General features: G+C 40.0%; 1 protein-coding gene across 1 annotated transcript in view; it reads right to left on the bottom strand.

The window, feature by feature from the left end:
- Positions 1 to 10,159: 10,159 nt before the first annotated feature.
- sema4c (sema domain, immunoglobulin domain (Ig), transmembrane domain (TM) and short cytoplasmic domain, (semaphorin) 4C) overlaps positions 10,160 to 19,646 on the bottom strand; it is a 68,828-nt gene continuing 59,341 nt past the window's right edge. The window contains exons 13-14 of the mRNA XM_061730349.1: positions 16,734 to 19,206; positions 10,160 to 10,763 (exon numbers count right to left, since the gene is read on the bottom strand). Of these exons, the coding sequence (XP_061586333.1) occupies positions 18,311 to 19,206 (896 nt within the window). The 3' untranslated portion in view covers positions 10,160 to 10,763; positions 16,734 to 18,310. The remainder of the gene's footprint in view (positions 10,764 to 16,733; positions 19,207 to 19,646) is intronic.

Below are 19,646 nucleotides of genomic sequence, written 5' to 3'. Positions count from 1 at the left end.
AAAATTAAGTTGATAATTTAACATGTCTTTTAACATTTTATATGTTTCTATGCTCCATTATGTATAAAATCTGGATTTCTGAGGATTACAAATCATTGCCTTATGCTTCTATCTACATTATACACAGGCATCTGAACTTTTCTGGAACTTGCACTTGCATACAGGGTTGTACAAAGTTTTTTTTTTTAAAGGTTGTCTGGTAAGTCAAAACAAATCAATAAGTCCAAACACGTGGATGAAAAGTGGTGTTCTGTTGGAAATCTCAGTGAAATCCTACCGACACACAAACAATCTGAGACACACACGGGCCCCTCCTTATGTGAGGACTGAGAGATTGCTCTGCAGCTGAGTGCACTTGAGATCAGATGGAACTGCAGCCTCTTTCCACAGCTGGGAACACCGAGCACATGAAGCACGTGTTTTCCTCGGCTGATACCATGACAAGGCGCCGCTCGTCCATGAAAACTCCACTGTTGTTGTGCAGCATTAACAGTGAACAAGAAACAGCTTCATAAAATCAGTGGTTAATCCTTTAAATGCTGCCCTAAGAATTAATACACAGGAAATTCTATTATTTATGTATTTTTTTAATGTGAAGAGTTTACCACATATTGAATTTAAAAATACTCAATTATTGAGTAATTTTTTTCATTATTTATTTATTCATTTAAATATATAAAGATATATTCTTATCATGGGGATGGTACACAGGTCTCATAGATATGGGTCAATGACGTGACGCCTATATTTTATGAAAAACCGATTTTTTTTCCAATTCAAAAAGGTTTAAATGGATAAAAAATACCAGATATTTAAACTACCTGTCCCACATATGAACTCACTTGAACTTTACAAAAAATACTAGTTATTTGGGATTTTGTTGTTGTTTTAAGCGTCAAAATGTCATGTGGTGCGACCGTCTGACCAGGACTCTTGTTTTGAAAACTTATTTGAAATCACTCTAATTGTATTTAAATCGATCTTCTGCCCGATCTGGCATGATTTCCGAAGTGTCTTGTAGTGTGTAAGATTGCAACACATTTGTATTTATATTTCCATCATAATATACAAACAAAGTTTGACTGATGTCCATTTTATGAAATATCATGTGGCGCGACCATTAAAAAAACAACCATTTTTGTATAATACTGAAAACTTGTAAAAAAAAGATGTCAAGATGTTATAGAAATTAATTTATTTTAATATGAATCATGGTTGCACCACATGACTTTTTTTAAGGCTTGTGCCTATTCATCTTGACAAAAAACTCTGAAATCACTTAATTTAAATTTTTTATATGAATTTATGTGTACACAACATCCTTAATGTTTGAACTATTGCAATAGATATTCTTTTTATTATTAGTTTAAAATTGACCTGTTGAAAATCCTTATTCGTCATTGACACATAAATATATGGCAAATGTGAGGCATCTGACATTATTAGTGCAGGAGATAACCAAAACAATCGTTCAGTTTGTGATACAAGCATGAAATTTGGTACACACATAGTCAAAGACATTCCAAAAATAATTGGACGTGGAGCCATCGTGAATTTTCAACATGGCGCCCATGGCAGCCATTTTTCAAAATGGCCGCCAGAAACAACTCTTTTTATATGACTTGGGGACATAATATGATATTTTAGACATATTTACCACATATAGTACTTGGTAGATGTCTCTTGGATAATTGAAAAGTTTTCATTTAATATTCAAGATGGCCGCCATTTTTTAAAGATGGCCGCCATCATTTGTGTGACTGATATGGATGATCTTGGTCTCTAATCAGTTATTATTTAAGATGCAGAAATCACATTTGAAACATTGGAATTGGCCAGAAGCTTCCTTCTACCTCAAAACTGAACATGACAACTGTTTCTTTCATGATAACAGCCACATTAGCCAAAATAAAATATATACCGTCATTTCATGAAAATAGATCTATTATACATAGAAACAAACTTTGAACTAATAAACCAAAAAAGATCCTCATATCTGCAAGAACTGAGCCATCCAATGAATGGATAAGTAATAGAGTGGATGTTGAAGCTCAGCCAGGGCAAACTGGCAACTCATTTCAACTAATCCAGGGGTCGGCAACCCAAAATGTTGGAAGAGCCATATTGGACCAAAAACACAAAAAACAAATATGTCTGGAGCCACAAAAAATGAAAAGTCTTAGAATGCCTTAGAATGAAGGCAACACATGCTGCATGTATCTATATTAGTTATAACTGGGGGAAGATTGTTTTTTTCATTATTATTCATTCGAGAAAAAAGTCGAAATGTTGAGAAAAAAGTCAAAATGTCGAGATTAATGTTGAAGTACAATCTTGAGAAAAAAGTCGAAATGTCGAGGAAAAAGTAAAAATTTTGAGAAAAAAGTCAAAATCTTGAGAAAAAAGTCGAAATGTCGAGGAAAAAGTAAAAATTTTGAGAAAAAAGTCAAAATTTTGAGAAAAAAGTCAAAATGTCGAGATTAATGTTGAAGTACAATCTTGAGAAAAAAGTCGAAATGTCGAGGAAAAAGTAAAAATTTTGAGAAAAAAGTCAAAATTTTGAGAAAAAAGTCAAAATGTCGAGATTAATGTTGAAGTACAATCTCGAGAAAAAAGTCGAAAATGTCGAGGAAAAAGTCAAAATTTTGAGAAAAAAGTCAAAATTTCGAGATTAAAAAGGAAAGGAAAAAGGAATAAAAAAAGAAAAAGAAGAAAAAAGAAAAAAGAGAAAAAAGGAAAAGAGGAAAAAAGAAGAAAAAAAGGAAAAAAGAAAAAAAGCTTTTGAAAAAAAAAAAGCTCCAGGAGCCACTAGGGCGGCACTAAAGAGCCGCATGCGGCTCTGGAGCCGCGGGTTGCCAACCCCTGAACTAATCACTCATTAGAAAACACTTGTTTCTGACGTCCATTTTGAAAAATGGCTGCCATGGGCGCCATGTTGAAAATTCACAATGGCTCCACGTCCAATTATTTTTGGAATGCCTTTGGCTATGTGTGTACCAAATTTCATGCTTGTATCACAAACTGAACGATTCCTATACATTTTATAGCTAAACAGACTATATAGGGTTAAATAACTACATAGGTTTTTAGTCCAAGCAGTAAGATTTGAAGAAAAGAAGAAGATAAAGTGTGTGGCCTCATGTGGACTGCCAGCGTGTCCAGGGTGAACTCCAGCTCTCCTCCAGCTCTCCTCCAGCTCTCCTCCAGTTCTCCTCCAGCTCTCCTCCATCTCTTCATCCAGCTCTTCCTCCAGCTCTCCTCCAGCTCTCCTCCAGCTCTCATCCAGCTCTCCTCCATCTCTCCTCCAGCTCTCCTCCAGCTCTCCTCCAGCTCTCCTCCATCTCTTCATCCAGCTCTCCTCCAGCTCTCCTCCAGCTCTCCTCCAGCTCTCCTCCAGTTCTCCTCCAGCTCTCCTCCATCTCTTCATCCAGCTCTTCCTCCAGCTCTCCTCCAGCTCTCCTCCAGCTCTCATCCAGCTCTCCTCCATCTCTCCTCCAGCTCTCCTCCAGCTCTCCTCCAGCTCTCCTCCATCTCTTCATCCAGCTCTCCTCCAGCTCTCCTCCAGCTCTCCTCCAGCTCTCCTCCAGCTCTCCTCCATCTCTTCCTCCAGCTCTGCTCCAGCTCTCCTCCAGCTCTCCTCCAGCTCTCCTCCAGCTCTCCTCCAGCTTTCCTCCAGCTCTCCTCCAGCTCTCCTCCAGCTCTCCTCCAGCTCTCCTCCAGCTCTCCTCCAGCTCTCCTCCATCTCTTCCTCCAGCTCTCCTCCAGCTCTCCTCCAGCTCTCCTCCAGCTCTCGTCCAGCGGGAGCTTGGATATTCTCCCGCTGCATCATCACTCTGCTGGTAGCTCCATCAATAAAGGAGCGTGTTGCTCCGCCGGTTCAAAGTCTCCACATTTCTGCCAAGTGAGGCGACCCGTCGAGAGATAGTTCAGGTAGACATCCCGAGCAGTGTTTTATGTTTGCTCTCCCCCCTCTGCGTGGCTCCTTCCAATTACTCCTTGTCATTCACAGACCTACATAAAAAAGCAAGAGGCAGTCCCTCGTCCTCTGATATCTCCCTCCCTCACACGCTCTCCTCTGCACTCACAACCCCACCACCTGTCCATCTCACACCAGAACGCTCCGATTCTTAACCAAGTTAGTAACGATTGATTTGATGCCAAAACTTATCATTTAGAAAGTGTTTGAAGTCTTTATTGTGAGAGCTAGCTGATGGAGATCATCTTGATAAACATTTGATCATCAATTATCCTTTTCAAATAGGCTGTAATGAGTTGAATTTTTGACCAGTACTGGAGTTGAGGGGGGATGGCATCCCCTCCCTGAAATAAAAACGGTCAAAATCATCCCCCCTGTAAAACTGCCATCCCCCCTTTCCATCCCTTATGTCATTTCATCAATGAATGTGGTTTTACTGCTATTTCAACATTTAGAGTCATCACCAGAAAAATAACACCAGAAAAATGTGACAATTTTCACCTTTTTTAGGTAAATTTTCACTTGAAATAAGTAGAAAAATCTGCCAGTGGGACAAGATTTATCTTCTCATTACAAGCAAACAAATCTTGTCCCACTGGCAGATTTTTCTACTTATTTCAAGTGAAAATCTACTTGAAACAGGTGAAAATTGTCAAATAAGTTATTTTTCTGGTGATGACTCTAAATGTTGAAATAGCAGTAAAACCACATTCATTGATGAAATGACATAAGGGATGGAAACTCAAAATCTTAACAAGAATATTCGTCTTTTTTCTAGTTAAAATGTCTAATTTCTAGTCAAAAACTCTCATTACACTTAAAACAAGAGTCATTACCAGAGAAATAACTTGTTTCAAGTAAATTTTCACTTGAAATAAGTAGAAAAATCTGCCAGTGGAACAAGATTTTTTTGCTTGTAATAAGAAGATAAATCTTGTTCCACTGGCAGATTTTTCTACTTATTTCAAGTGAAAATTTACTTGAAACAGGTGAAAATTGTCAAATAACAAGTTATTTTTCCAGTGATGAGTCTTGTTTTAAGTGTAATGAGATTTTTTTACTAAATTGAGACATTTTAACTAGAAATAAGACAAATATTCTTGTTAAGATTTAGAGTTTTTGCAGTGATCCATGTTACTTATCCTGTGAAGGACAGAGTCATATTGATAAGTTCAGAAAAGTGTTTTTTATTGTTGTGTTTTGATGTATTTGATGTAAGCCCAGTGGATATTTAAAGCTTACAGAAGGCTGCATTTAACTGCTGCTATGTCATTCCTGCAGTATTTCTGCAGGTGTTTTGGTCACTGCTATTATTTGTAATATATTATATTATTTGTAATCAGCACAAATTATCTGTCCCCATATGATAAAATCCACCATCCCCCCTGATATTTTTTACAACTCGAGCACTGAGCATGACGTAATTTGGTTATGGCTCAGGATTGGCGGTTTGAACCCAGTCCTTCACCCCGCCCCCCCCCAGTTATCTGTTGTTGTGTCCTGGCCAGAGGTGGTAGTTACGAGTTACATTTACTCCGTTACATTTACTTGAGTAAGTTTTGGGAAATGTTGTACTTTTAGGAGTAGTTTTGAATCACTATACTTTTTACTTTTACTTGAGTAGATTTGTGAAGAAGAAACTGTTCCTCTTACTCCGCTACATTAGGCTACGTTGAGCTGTTACTTTTCTTTTATCCCTTTTATCCGCGTACGCGTCAATCTCATGACATCACTGGGTGATTCTTTGGGAAAAATGTTTGTTTTTGCATGTTTTGTCACATTTACACAGACTCAAACACACACAGAGTTTCTATGAGTTCATGTTTGTTCTAGTTCTGCCTGGTTAAAAAAGAAAAGTACAAAGGCTGGAAATTTTGTGCTACTTGTGCTTAATTTATTTTTTATTGTTATTTTATTTATTTTATTATTTATTAAAGTACTTGAATTTACTTTAAGATTATTTTAATTTAAGCTATTTTTTATTCATTTTAATTAATTTTATTATTTTATTGATTTAATTTGCCTGAAGATGATTATTTTGTACTTTTGTCTGTTTGAATGGTTGTGTTAAAAAAATAAATCAGACGTTACTCAACAGTTACTCAGTACTTGAGTAGTTTTTTCACCAAGTACTTTTTTACTTTTACTCAAGTAATTATTTGGATGACTACTTTTTACTTCTACTTGAGTCATATTATTCTGAAGTAACAGTACTTTTACTTGAGTATAATTTTTGGCTCCTCTACAGCTCTGGTCCTCCTGGGCAAAACCCTTCACCCTCCATCCCTGGTCCCAGGACATCCCTGGTGTTTGAATGTACTGGTGGTTAAAGAGGCTGTTGACGTGGATTGGCTGCCACGTTTCTGTACGTCTCCCCAGGCCCAGTTTACCACCAGGTATGAATGAGGAGTGAATGAATAACGGAGCCTTTGTGAGCGCTTTGAGTGCAGAGAAAAGCGCAATATCAATCTGATGCATCATTATTTTCAATGGGCCTATTTGTGCTTTTTTAAAGACATGCTTTTATTTGTATCAAAATATCTTTAAACAAGAGCAAAAAATGGGCCAATAAATGAATAAGCACAACATATTTCCATCTTTAGAAGAGTACATGTTTAAATTTTTAGATGAACTATCTTAACCCTTGTGCTGTCTATGGGTCAAGGAAGGAGGAAGAGAAGAGGGGAGGAAAGAAGGAAGGAAGGAAGAAAAGAGGGAAGGGAGGAAAGAAAAGAAGGAAGGAGGGAAAGAAGGGAGGAAAGATGGAAGGGAGGGAAAAAAGAAGCAAAGAAGGAAGGAAGGAAAGAAGGGAGGAAAGAAGGAAGGAAGGAAAGAAGGAAGGAAAGAAGGGAGGAAAGAAGGAAGGAAGGAATGAAGGAAAGAAGGGAGAAAAGAAAGAAGGAAGGAAAGAAGGAAGGAAGGAAAGAAGGAAGGAAAGAAGGGAGGAAAGAAGGAAGGAAGGAAAGAAGGGAGTAAAGAAGGAAGGAAGGAAGGAGGAAGGAAAGAAGGGAGGAAAGAAGGAAGGAAGGAAGAAAAGAGGGAAGGGAGGAAAGAAAAGAAGGAAGGAGGGAAAGAAGGGAGGAAAGATGGAAGGGAGGGAAAAAAGAAGCAAAGAAGGAAGGAAGGAAAGAAGGGAGGAAAGAAGGAAGGAAGGAAAGAAGGAAGGAAAGAAGGGAGGAAAGAAGGAAGGAAGGAATGAAGGAAAGAAGGGAGAAAAGAAAGAAGGAAGGAAAGAAGGAAGGAAGGGAGAAAAGAGGAAGGGAGAAGGAAGGAGAGAGCAGGAGGAAAGAAGGAACAGGATAATTCTGTCATTTTGACCCAAACACAGTACAAGAGTTAACTATTTTATTTTCCTAAAAGTCTCTATAATTACTTGTTGTTGTTTCAGCCTCAGTTTGAAAAAGTTTGCATGTGTGGGCGGAGGAGTCATTTATATATATATAGATTCATTTCAGCCGTGTTTTCCAGTTGATCTTTCACTCCTAATTGTCTTGTTTTCAAACTGTGCACACAGACTAATTAAACTTACATTTTTCTAATAAATTGATGACGACATTTTCAGTCAAGATGCTCTTTTCTAAAGCTTTTTTTCAAATCTTCTTTATGGATTAATATTTTTTGTTACTACGTGTAACTCCACCTTTGAGAAACATACACAAACAAATGAAATACATCTCAATTTTTATTTGTGTATATATACACATATAAAAAATAAGGACATATGTACAGTGATAATAAATATCAACATGTTTGTACAAATGAAATAAGTTACTTAATATATTTTAAAAACAACCACAGACCAATAATAGATGGGCAAAAATGGGGCAAAATAGAATCACAATAATAGAAACAATAATGCGAGAAAAACAGCAGAACTTTAAGCCTCGTGTGAAAGAAAATATTCTTAGGAATCAAATGTGCAAAAACAGAAGAAATGCACATAAAAAACATTAAAACATGCACTTTTAAACCAAGCTTGAGACCTGTAAGCCTTTTTTCTTATTAGTTCTTGCAACATGGCAACAAGACTGATTGTAAAAGGGAGAACTATTAAAACATTTGAAAACTCAGGAGATAAAACCAAGTACCAATGTGAACCGATGCTTTGGGGAACAAAAAGGACTAGAGAGGGAACATTTAAAGGAGCCGTGTGTAAGAAATGTCCAAAACTGGAACTGCAGTCACTTTCAAAATATTGTTGAGCGGCGTGTACCCTCCCCCTCCTCCCCCTCCTCCTCCCCGACCAGAGGTTTCCAGGTCGGCTGCAGAATGCAGCAGGAACGTAGGCTAACATGGCAAGCGACGGGTCCTACACAGTAAGTTTATTTTCTGTATTTAATGCTTTATGAAAGATCTTTTGCGAAGTAATAATGTACTGCAAAATTTAATTACGCAGTGAAGCGCACCGTACGTGCGCGTCGTCGCGTACCCTACGGCGTAGGCTCTGCGTTGGTGTAACGCGGAACCATAAATCAGCCTAAAGAGCGCAGCGCGCCGCCCCCCACCTCGTCAAAAGCAGACAACGCTGTAGCAGCTTGCAAAAAATTACCAGTCAAATCAAACTTTATTTGTTAAGCGCTTTTCTTACAAAATAAAAAATGCAACGCAAAGCGCTTTACATAAAACATAAAACTCAATAATGCCCCCCCCGCACACACACGCGCACAGACGGGCGCACAAATTTATGGCTGAGCTGAGGATCAGGTGAGGAAACGGCTGCACTTTATAGGTGGAGTAACACTCCCAGGAACGTAGGCTAACATGGCAAGCGACGAGTCCTACACAGTAAGTTTATCTTCTGTATTTAATGCTTTATGAAAGATCTTTTGCGAAGTAATAATGTACTGCAAAAATGTAATTACGTCGCCGCGTACCCTACGGCAGGGGTAGGCAATTCCGGTCCTCGAGGGCCGGTGTCCTGCATGTTTTAGATGTTTCCCTGCTTTAACACACCTGATTCTAATTAATCATCGTCATCAGCTTGTCATCCAGGGCTGCACAATTCTGTTGATGACACAGTCACTTGTATCACGGTGTGCTGAAGCAGGGAAACATCTAAGACATGCAGGACACCGGCCCTCGAGGACCGGAATTGCCTACCCCTGCCCTACGGCGTAGGCTCTGCGTTGGTTAACGCTGAACCATAAATCAGCCTTAAGGCTGCAGCGGCGTGGGAGAGATGGATGACTGAGGGAGAACACAGTTTCACCAAGAGTGGAAAGCAGCGCCGGGCAAGTTATGCCACAGTTTGCAGATATATTGTTGATGCGTGGGCTAACGTGTCTGCTGGGACTATTTTGCGAGCTTTTGCAAAAGCCGGCAAGTCCGAGGCGCCGCACGGCATGGAAAGAGACTCTGACAGCGAGGAAATTGGGACTGGCACAGCTGATTTAGCGGAGCTCTTTAACGCAGAAACAGAGGATGAGACTTTGATTAATGTAAAAACTGAAATAAAGTAGCCTACAATCAAACAAAGTTTTTCTCCCGCTCTATTTTTAAATACGCACACTCGTGTGCTTGTGTGTGTGTTCTGCGGCGCGTGCGTGTGTGTGTAGACGGCGCCTTTAGGTTTGGTGCGCCGTGTGTGTATTTTAAATACAGAAATGACACAAAACTGAGGGTGCGCCTTTCCACACGGCGCCCGTATGGTCGCGAAAATACGGTATTTATATATGAAATGTCAGATAGGTAATTTTTTGACGACACCCCAGGGTGCCGCGACACCCCGGTTCGTAGTGGCTGCTGCGATAATTAGAGCCGAGCTGGCAACCCGGATGCCGAAACAATACTGACTTGGTGATTGGGAGATAGGTGGAGGGTGGAGCTTCAGGCCAAAACAAAAAATGACAACATAAACATCAGTTGAGGGCTGCAACTCCTCTTTTTAAACTGGAATATCCTGGCTTGAGTGGTTGTCAGTGACATAAGTATTTGAAATGAACATGATTTTTAAATGTCTGTTGACATATCGGGGTCATTTTATGATTCGTTTTATTATTGCTCTTACATACGGCTCCTTTAATCACTGATCAGCTTGAAAAAAGAAAAAAAAAGCAGCTATGATTTGGTTTCAAGGGGCTGAAGAGAGTTCCATCATTCAGCTGTTCATAAATCAATCAGTCCAGCAGATCATTGACACATAAACAGGAAGCAAACAGGAGCTCCGTCACTTTCAAGCGTGTCTTTAGCCTTTTGCTTGAGGGGAAGTTTAGATGCAGATAAAATACGCTGGGAGGTTTCTGGCACCAGCTCAGCGTAGCAAAGTGGACGGATTTGCCGAGACTTAAATAGTTGATCTGGAATAAAGTAAAATTAATTTAAGATTTTCAACAGGAACAAAAAGCAACTGCAGTCTACTTTGGCTTTTCCAAAAGGTGAAGAGGCACAGAGAAAGTAAACACACTGAGATGCAGCAAAAATAGTCCCGTACAACTCTCGAGCAATAAAACTAGACACATTTCTTCCTTTTTTTTCTCTTTTTTCAAACAGCATTAGAGTTTTATCAACATCGGTGTCTGAAAAAGTCCAGAAACGATCAATCAAAACGATGCACTTGTACAAGGATGGTCATATCAAAGATGTGCAGTCCAACTTCCAGAGAGCGTCATGCAACAAGAAGATGGAGCACAGACGGCTGACGACGTCCTCGGCCTCGGGATTGGTTCATATTTTACATCTCTGTCAGTGAGGAACAAAACAAGGTCCTTTTCCTCCACATGCTGCGTCCACTCCGGTCTCCACCAACACGTCCGTGAAAATACAAAAGCCGCCTCTGATGGACAAACCACTGAAAGAGGACAGGTATGTGAAGTTAGTAAAACGGGGATTATCTTTACACCATTATACAACACACAACACAGGACACATTAACCTGTTGGGGGGGATTTTACAAATTACTTTGGCCTGTACTTGTATGGGCTCAAATTAAAGCCATGAATATTTTGTATCTGTAAATAAACTTTGTACTTTACTTTGTACTATTTTGTGCGTGTGCAAAAAATATTTGTACTTGTAAACCCGAAAATAAACCCAAAAAAACCCGACAATAAACCCCAAAAAAACCCCAAAAAACACGAAACACACCCGACAATAAACCCGAAAAAACCCGAAACACACCCGAAAATAAACCCGAAAATAAACCCGAAAAAACAGGAAATAAACCCGAAAAAACCCGAAACACACCCGAAAATAAACCCGAAGAAACCCGAAACAAACCCGAAAATAAACCCGAAAAAACCCGAAAATAAACCCAAAAAAACCTGAAACACACCCCGAAAATAAACCTGAAAAACCCCCCAAAAAATCCAGAAACACACCCTAAAATAAACCCGAAAAAACCCAACAATAAACCCGAAAAAACCCGACAATAAACCTGAAAAAACCCGAAAATAAACCCGAAAAAACCCGACAATAAACCTGAAAAAACCAGAAAATAAACCCGAAAAAACCCGACAATAAACCTGAAAAAACCCGAAAATAAACGCGAAAAAACCCGACAATAAACCTGAAAAAACCCGAAAATAAACCCGAAAAAACCCGACAATAAACCCGAAAAAACCCGAAACACACCCAAAAATGAACCCGAAAAAACACCAAAAAAACCCGGAACACACCCGAAAAAAACCCTGAAAAAACCAGAAACACACCCGAAAATACCGAATACCAGAAATATTTCGTGCATGTGTAAAACATTTTTGTAGCTGTGGAATTAATTCGTCTGTGTGCAACATTGGATATACAAAGCTACAAACTTTTTTTTACAAAAGCTACAAACTTTCTTTACAACTACGAATTATGGCGAATTATGGCAGAGTTTTGACGTGCCAATAATAAGAGCCAATCAGTGATCTTTGGCACGGGTTTCAAACTCAAAGTGTTTCTGGAGAGCCAATCAGCACATTGCATCGCCTATTGACGTTGCCGCCATATTGGATGTTCAAGACTGCGCTGCAAACTAATATAAGTAAATGGACTTATTTTCATAAAGCGCCTTTCTACAAAGAAATTTACGTTTTACGTCTCATTTATTCATTCACACACGCACTAATATACTTGGGAAACAGTTAGGCACCAAATATAATATATTTAATTTTCTCAGATGGCAAAAATAAGAACTTTATTGATCCCACATAGGAGTAATTCATGTTTTATCAGCTATAGAGAACAAGGTAGCGCCGAAAAACAATATATATCCCCCTCACAAAAATAAGAAAAATAGAGAAACATTTTTTCTCATCAACAAAACAAATTTTAAATTTTTCAAATAACAAAATAACATATTTTAACCATTTTTCAGACAATAAAATAACATTTGAACCATTTTTCAGACAATAAAAGAACTGAAAAAAATCTGAAAAATGGTTCAAATATGTTATTTTGTTACTTGAAAATTTTAAATATGTTTATGTAAAATATGCTTTGTTGATGAGAAAATATGTTTCTCTATTTTTCTTTTTCTTTGTGAGGGGGGATATATATTGTTTTTCTGCACTACCTTGTTGCACAAAATATTTCTACAAGTACAAATATTTTTTGCAAGTACAAATATTTTTTGCACACGCACAAAATATTTCTACAAGTACAAAGTTTATTTACAGATACAAAATATTTATGGCTTTAATTTGAGCCCATATACTTGGTGCAAAACCTGTAAAATCCCGGCGTAGACGAGGACTTGCAGCAGCTGCACTCGGGTATTATTGTTACACCTGTCAGGTCTGAGTTGGAAATTGGCAGGAATCTTCCAGGAAAAAAAACAAGCCAGAACATTTTTTTTATTAAAAAGCGGTTCCAGCCAGACAAAGGTCTTCCTCGGGTCAACGTATTGTGATGTTTGTCGGAGCAGAATCTCTTTTCTCTTTTTAATAAAATCCTCCAGCTGCCAGATTCAGGCTGCGTGCAGCTCCTTTTCCTATCTCTTGCTGCAGCAAAGCAGCTTTTCTGAAGCACCTGTCCCTTAAGGCTTTGATCGAGGGAGGAGGACAAGGACATCTCTCTTTAAAGGGAGACTCGGCAAATAGAAAGGAATTGAAATCTTCAACAAGAATTTGCGTATACGGCCGTGGTAAATTTCTGCTGTTGTCCTATTTTAAATGAGCTCTCAGTGACGATGTTACAGTAACGTAACCTGCGTTTACATTCACGCCCTCATAATTGTGAACTTTGGCTGAGCATCAATAACTCCAGCTGATGGGACTGTTCTTGTAAAGGTCGTTGATCATGATTGCAATAGTGGCAATGACAATAGAATATCCAAGTATTTATAAATACCGCACATTGTTTAGATTGTGTAATTGTCTGTAGATTGCATACTACATTTTAACAAATATAATTATATACTAACAGTATTGATCAGGGGTCGGTTCTTTAGCGCCGCCCTAGTGGCTCCCTGGAGATTTTCAAAAACGTCTGACCTTTTTTTTCCTTTTTTTCCTTTTTTTCTTCCTTTTTCCTTTCCTTTTTAATCTCGACATTTTGATTTTTGTTCTTGAAATTTTGACTTTTTTCTCAACATTTCGACTTTTTTCTCGACATTTCGACTTTTTTCTCGAAATTTTGACTTTTTTCTTAAAATTTGACTTTTTTCTCGACATTTCGACTTTTTTTATCAATGGTAATCTTTTTTATCAAGATTACCAAGATTACCAAGATTTTTTATCAACATTAATCTCGACATTTCGACTTTTTTCTCGAAATTTTGACTTTTTTCTCGAAATTTTGACTTTTTTATCAAGATTGTACTTCAACATTAATCTCGACATTTCGACCTTTTTCTAGAAATTTTTACTTTTTTCTCGAAATTTTTACTTTTTTCTCGAAATTTTGACTTTTTTCTCGACATTTCGACTTTTATATCAAGATTGTACTTCAACATTAATCTCGACATTTCGACTTTTTTCTAGAAATTTTTACTTTTTTCTCAAGATTGTACTTCAAGATTAATCTCGACATTTCGACTTTTTTTATCAAGATTGTACTTCAACATTAATCTTGAAGTTTCGACTTTTTTCTCAACATTTCGACTTTTTTCTCGAAGTGCATAATGAAAAAAAAAAATCTTCCCCCAGTTCTAACTAATATAGAAACATGCAGCATGTGTTTCCTTCATTCTAAGGCTGATACAAGACTTTTCATTTTTTGCGGCTCCAGACATATTTGTTTTTTGTGTTTCTGGTCCAATATGTCTCTTTCAACATTTTGGGTTGCCGCCCCCTGGTATTTACTAACAGTATAGATGAACACCACTCATGTGACGTGTTCTCTTTGGGATGTCCAAGGCCGCTTGTTAGAGGAAAACCAGTGCGGCACGAGCCTGGATAGGTATCCCATTTTCCTCTTTGATACAAATAATTATTCTGGTGTCATCTAGATTTTACATTGATTTCCAGGAGGAGGTGCCAATGGATGCAGAAGAAAGTGGTTTACATTTCTGTTTACTTCCCTGAAGAGAGAAGGGCAATAAAAGAGGCTCGTGCCTTCAGGCAATCTGCAGAGAAGTTGCAAATGGGAAACTGTAAAATCCGTCCAGATGTTACAAAAACGCTTGTGGATATCATTCCATCACAAGTAGGTCGAAAAATGTCACTGTTTTGTTAAGTTAAAAGCAGTTTACAGCAGTCAAATGTAATGCCTATTGAAGGGTACACCGTAATGCACGGACATGGTCGGATGCTTTCAGGTGTTTTCTGGTAGTCGAATTATTCTGTGACAGACGTGATAATGGGCCTGTGTTGAAAAAAACGATTTTCTGATTCTAAATCTATTCTCATATTAATTCCTAAAAATCGATTTGTATGTCTAAAGATCGATTTATTTTTTTTTATTACATTTTTTTTTTTTTTTTTTCTTCATCATTACATTTTTGCCTGGTGAACTTTAATCCCAGTAGTTTTGAAAACTCCTGAACTAAATGAACTTTTCTTTAGAGAAAATGCTGGACATTTCAGCTTAAATTTCTAAATGTTATATTAGTTCAATGAAGTTCATATTATCTATATTTACTAGAGCTTGTTTGGTTTCTCTGTTATCGGACACAGTTTGTCATGAAATACCTGAAAAATGCCGGTGCTTCATGTCCAGCTGTGTCTGGTGACAGAATAAATCAGACAAGCTAAAATAATTTGTTTAATGCTTGAACTGTTGCAATTTCTTTCTTTTTTTGCACTTTAAATGGATATTGAAATGCCTATTTTGAGTTATTTATTTCTTGGTTATTTCACAATAATTATTGTGTATTTCACAATAATTATTGTGAATTTATTATTTCAATAGTAGTTTTACAGTCATATAATCCAGGCAACACTAACCCAAATCAATATCGAATCGAATAAAATGGTGATAATCGATTCTGAATCTTAAGAATCGGAATCGAATCAATTCTTGACATTTGAATCAATACCCAGCTCTACGTGATAATGGTTCATATTTTTCCAGCCGTTTTCCCGACCAAAATCAAATGCAATAAAAAATGAGCAAAAAAAGTTTAGTTATTCCTATTGAGAGATGTTCCGGCCAAAAGGAGAGCTGACAAGCCAAGATAAATAATTTCTCACGCTTTAGCACACTGATTAGCACTACAAGAAAGGAAAAGTTCAAGGTTGGAAGTAAAAGAAATATATAATAAAAGCTGCAAGCAGCGATGAACGGGCCCTCGCGCGTGCAATTTGCACCAATTATGTTTAAGGACTCAAAACTGAGTCCGATGACACCACCATGACTCTTTACGTCAAACCATTCAAAAGTTATGGCAGAAAATAGGAAGTATCAAATATGGACCAATCAGATGAAGGGGGGGCGCACTTTTTGGTGTCTAGCGTCGCCACGGTAACGCTTTTGAAAGAGAAAAGTAATGCGCGTTGTCGCAGGATGGGGACGCACATTTTGATGTATAACACACCTGGGTGCACGTTACGGTTCGGGCGAAGAAGCGGCCAAAGAAATGGCATAAATTGCACCAAAATTACACGATTAATTCAAAATGGCCGACTTCCTGTTCGGTTTCGGTCATGGCGCCAAGAGACTTTTCTTTAAGTTGTGCCATGATACAGGTGTGTACCGATTTTCGTGCATGTACGTCAAACCGTATCGTGGGGCTTGAGGCACAAAGTTTTCTAGGGGGCGCTGTTGAGCCGTTAGGCCACGCCCATTAATGCAAACCATTAAATATCTAATTTATCACCAGGCCTGGCTTGGTGCAAAATTTGGTGACTTTTGGGGCACGTTTAGGGGGGAAAAAATACCGAAGAGTATTAGGGCCAGGCAAGAGAAAAAAAAAGTGAGTGTTGAGATTGTTGAAATACAATTTTGAGAAAAAAGTCGAATTTTTGTGAATAAAGTCGAAATTTCGCCTTTTTTCTCAACATTTCAACTTTTTTTCGACATTTTGACTTTTTTCTCGAAATTGTACTTCAACATTAACCTCGACTTTTTTCTCGACATTTAGACTTTTTTCTTAAAATTTTGACTTTTTTCTCAACATTTCAACTTTTTTCTTGAAGTGCATAATGAAAAAATTGAGCCATTAGGCCACGCCCATTAATGCAAACCATTAAATATCACATTTATCACCAGGCCTGGCTTGGTGCAAAATTTGGTGACTTTTGGGGCACGTTTAGGGGGAAAAAAAGCCCTCATTTCGTCAGAAGAAAGAAGAATAACATTTCCTACAGATACAATAGGGCCTTAGCACTGTCAGTGCCCGGGCCCTAAATATACTGTACATGTATATCCATGAATAAATAAATAAAGAAATAAATACCTTGCACTGTTTCACAGCTGCTTTTGCGCCTGGAGCAAGTCATTTGTCAGCGAGGCAGCAATCAGTCCATTCTTCTTTCAACACTGTTCTTTTTCTGTCGGTGTGTTTTACAGTGCTCTTCCGCTGTATAAATCCACAGTAGCCCCGGGTCGGTCTCTGGGCGTCGGTAACAGGGAGGGGTTTCTCCAGGGTTCACAATCGCTCTGTAGTCCAGGAAGGCTGGGGCCGACAATACTGTGAAGGTGTGTGTGTGTGTGTGTGTTGGAGTGGTAGTTTCCTTCTTGGCAGTGCAAGTTACCACCTTCACTGAACACATATAAGGATATAAAGCACTTATTAAGACATCTGCAGCCGTCGCAGCAAAGGGTTCAACTACATTCTCCGTGCCTAACATCTTCACGTCAACTTCAATTTAGAATCAACTGTGCAATTATTGTTTCTGCTGCTATTGAGCTGAATGCAAATAGATGTCAATGTAAGCAAATAGTGTCCAAAAGGGTCTAAAGCACAGTTACACGCTGTGACGATAATAAATGATCTGTGGAGTGAGTGCACTTGTTGGATATTGGACTTGAAGGTCACAGGACTGAGCAAAGTGGAGTAATGTTCTGTTAAGCAGGTTGCACTAGCGTTGTCGTTCACAGAGCTGAGCCGTTAGCCGCTTGCTAACAATATTGTCATTCATAAGACTCGGAAAAAGCACTATGCGAAATGTCTTAATTGAAACTAACCAGCACAACAAAATCAAAGTTGGAGGGGTCAACGGTGGGGTCAACGGGGGCGGGGGAAGGGGAATACAAATTGAGCAAAAAAAGTCTTGAGAGATTTTCCTTCATTTAAAAATCCCCCTTGTGTCTTTCACTCCAGTTCACTCCTTTTCTATTTCACTTCCTTTTTTTTGTGTCTCTCCTCTCCTTTCTTTTCTGTCCCACACAGAGCTCCTGCCACGGAGACGTGATTGTCATCTAGCTTGGAGATTAATTAGTCTTTTTATACCGCTCTCTCACTCCTGGCTCACAAAAAAAGGAAGACAAGCTTCCACTTTTTAAGTGCAGTAAGATGTAAAAGTCTCGAAGGAACACAAACACACAATTGGTTCAATATTCCATTTGTCCTTGTCGTTAACCGGCGATGGTTTGGGGGGGGGGCTAACGCGACACAAAAGAAATGTGCCCTCCGGAGAACAATAACGGTTTTTTACTGGATTGCCATGCTTGAGGTCGTCTCTTCCTTTTTTGCGTCCATCCTTTTTTAAATACAAAATTTACACAAGAGGCAGTCGCACAGTTGAAGCAGAGAAAGTCTTAACTGCGTGTCGCCCGAAAACGCAGTTGTTAAAGAAGTGCATGTTGGCGAAACACAGTGTATGAATGTGTGTGTTGAACATGCTCTACGCTGTAAATGTCTACAGTGAGCCAAACAGGCATTGGCGGAGTGTGATAGAGAGAGAGAGCATGGGCTTTCGAAGCAAAAGAGAGAGCGCGAGAGAGCAGGCAAATCCTCAAAAGGAGGGAGGTAGTTGGTTGGTTGTTTTGTTTTTTTCCAACTCGTGAGAATGGAGATTGGAGGACAGGCCCTTAGACGGACGACTCCTCGGGGTTGGCGTCGGGCAGGACGCTCCTCTGCTGCAAAGTGCGTCTCAGCTCCTCCTTGAAGGGGCTGGAGTAGTCGTTCCCGGCCATGCCCAGGCCCCCCAGCCCGCCGCCCCCGGCCCCAGCCCCGCTAGCCCTCTCCTCCCCTGCTGTGCTCAGGCTGAGGCGGATGTAGCCGTTGCTACCGGAGCCTCGGATGTTGGTGAGGCTGAGCCGGCTGGGGGAGTGGATGGGCTGGCCGGGAATGGCGCTAGGCGACGCCGTGCTGCTGACACTGGTGGGCCCCAGGGCGTGGCCGGGAACGATCTTCAGCGAGCCGTCCGAGTAGTAGTAGTTGGCGCCCGTCTCCCAGAACCGATCCTCGTCCGTGGGCATCTTGCTGGGGACAAAAGTGGGCGGCTCCTTGGGAAGGGTGATCGGGTACACCAAGGTGCTTTCCAATGGCTTCATGTCGGCGCCTTTTCCCAGGGCGAGCTTCAGCCTCCGCCGCAGGTAACACGCCGCCACGAGGAGCAGGAGACACGCCGCCCCCAGGGTGATGACCAGCACCCAGAAGAGTCCCATGCTGCTGTCCGGAGCCCGGGCCTCCATGAACACGGGAGCGCTGGCCACCACGGCCACCTGGTAGCGCTCCGTCTGGAACTTGACGCCCTGCTCCTCGGAGTAGCAGACGTAGCGGCCGGCTTGCATCTGGCCCGCCTCGGGGATGACCAGAGCTTTGAGAGCTCGGTCAAAGCGCGGCCCCCCGGCCTCCGGGTCGCCCAGTTGGAGCTCGCGGTCGTTGACGACCCAGCAAGGCTGGGCCAAGTTGGACACCAGTTGGCACGGGAGCACCATGTCCGAGCCCACGACCACCGTGACGTTTCTGAGACGAGAGTGCTCTGCAAGAGGAACGGGAGGGTTGGAGGAAAATGTAGATAAGAGAAGAGAGAAGTGGAAGTTTAGAGACATGAATTCATATTTGACAACTCATGCTCTTAACCCTTGTGCTGTCTTTGGGTCGAAATTACCCAATTCTTCTGTCCTTCTTTCCTCCTGCCATGCTCTCTCCTTCCTTCTTCTTTTCCTCTTTTCTACCCTACTTTACTCCTTTTTCTTCCTACCTCCCTTTCCTCATTCGTTCCTTTATTATTCTTTGCTTTTCCTTCCTTCCTTCCTTCCTTCCTTCCTTCCTTCCTTCCTTCCTTCCTTCCTTCCTTCCTTCCTTCCTTCCTTCCTTCCTTCCTTCCTTCCTTCCTTCCTTCCTTCCTTCCTTCCTTCCTTCCTTCCTTCTTTCTCCCTCCCTTCCATCTTTTCTCCCTTCCATCTTTTCTCCCTCCCT

Source organism: Cololabis saira, chromosome 9 (genome assembly GCF_033807715.1).
Source record: "Cololabis saira isolate AMF1-May2022 chromosome 9, fColSai1.1, whole genome shotgun sequence".
Classification (NCBI taxonomy): domain Eukaryota; kingdom Metazoa; phylum Chordata; class Actinopteri; order Beloniformes; family Belonidae; genus Cololabis; species Cololabis saira.
The sequence above is the reverse complement of the archived record's forward strand: the minus strand, read 5'-3'. Positions and strand labels throughout refer to the sequence as shown.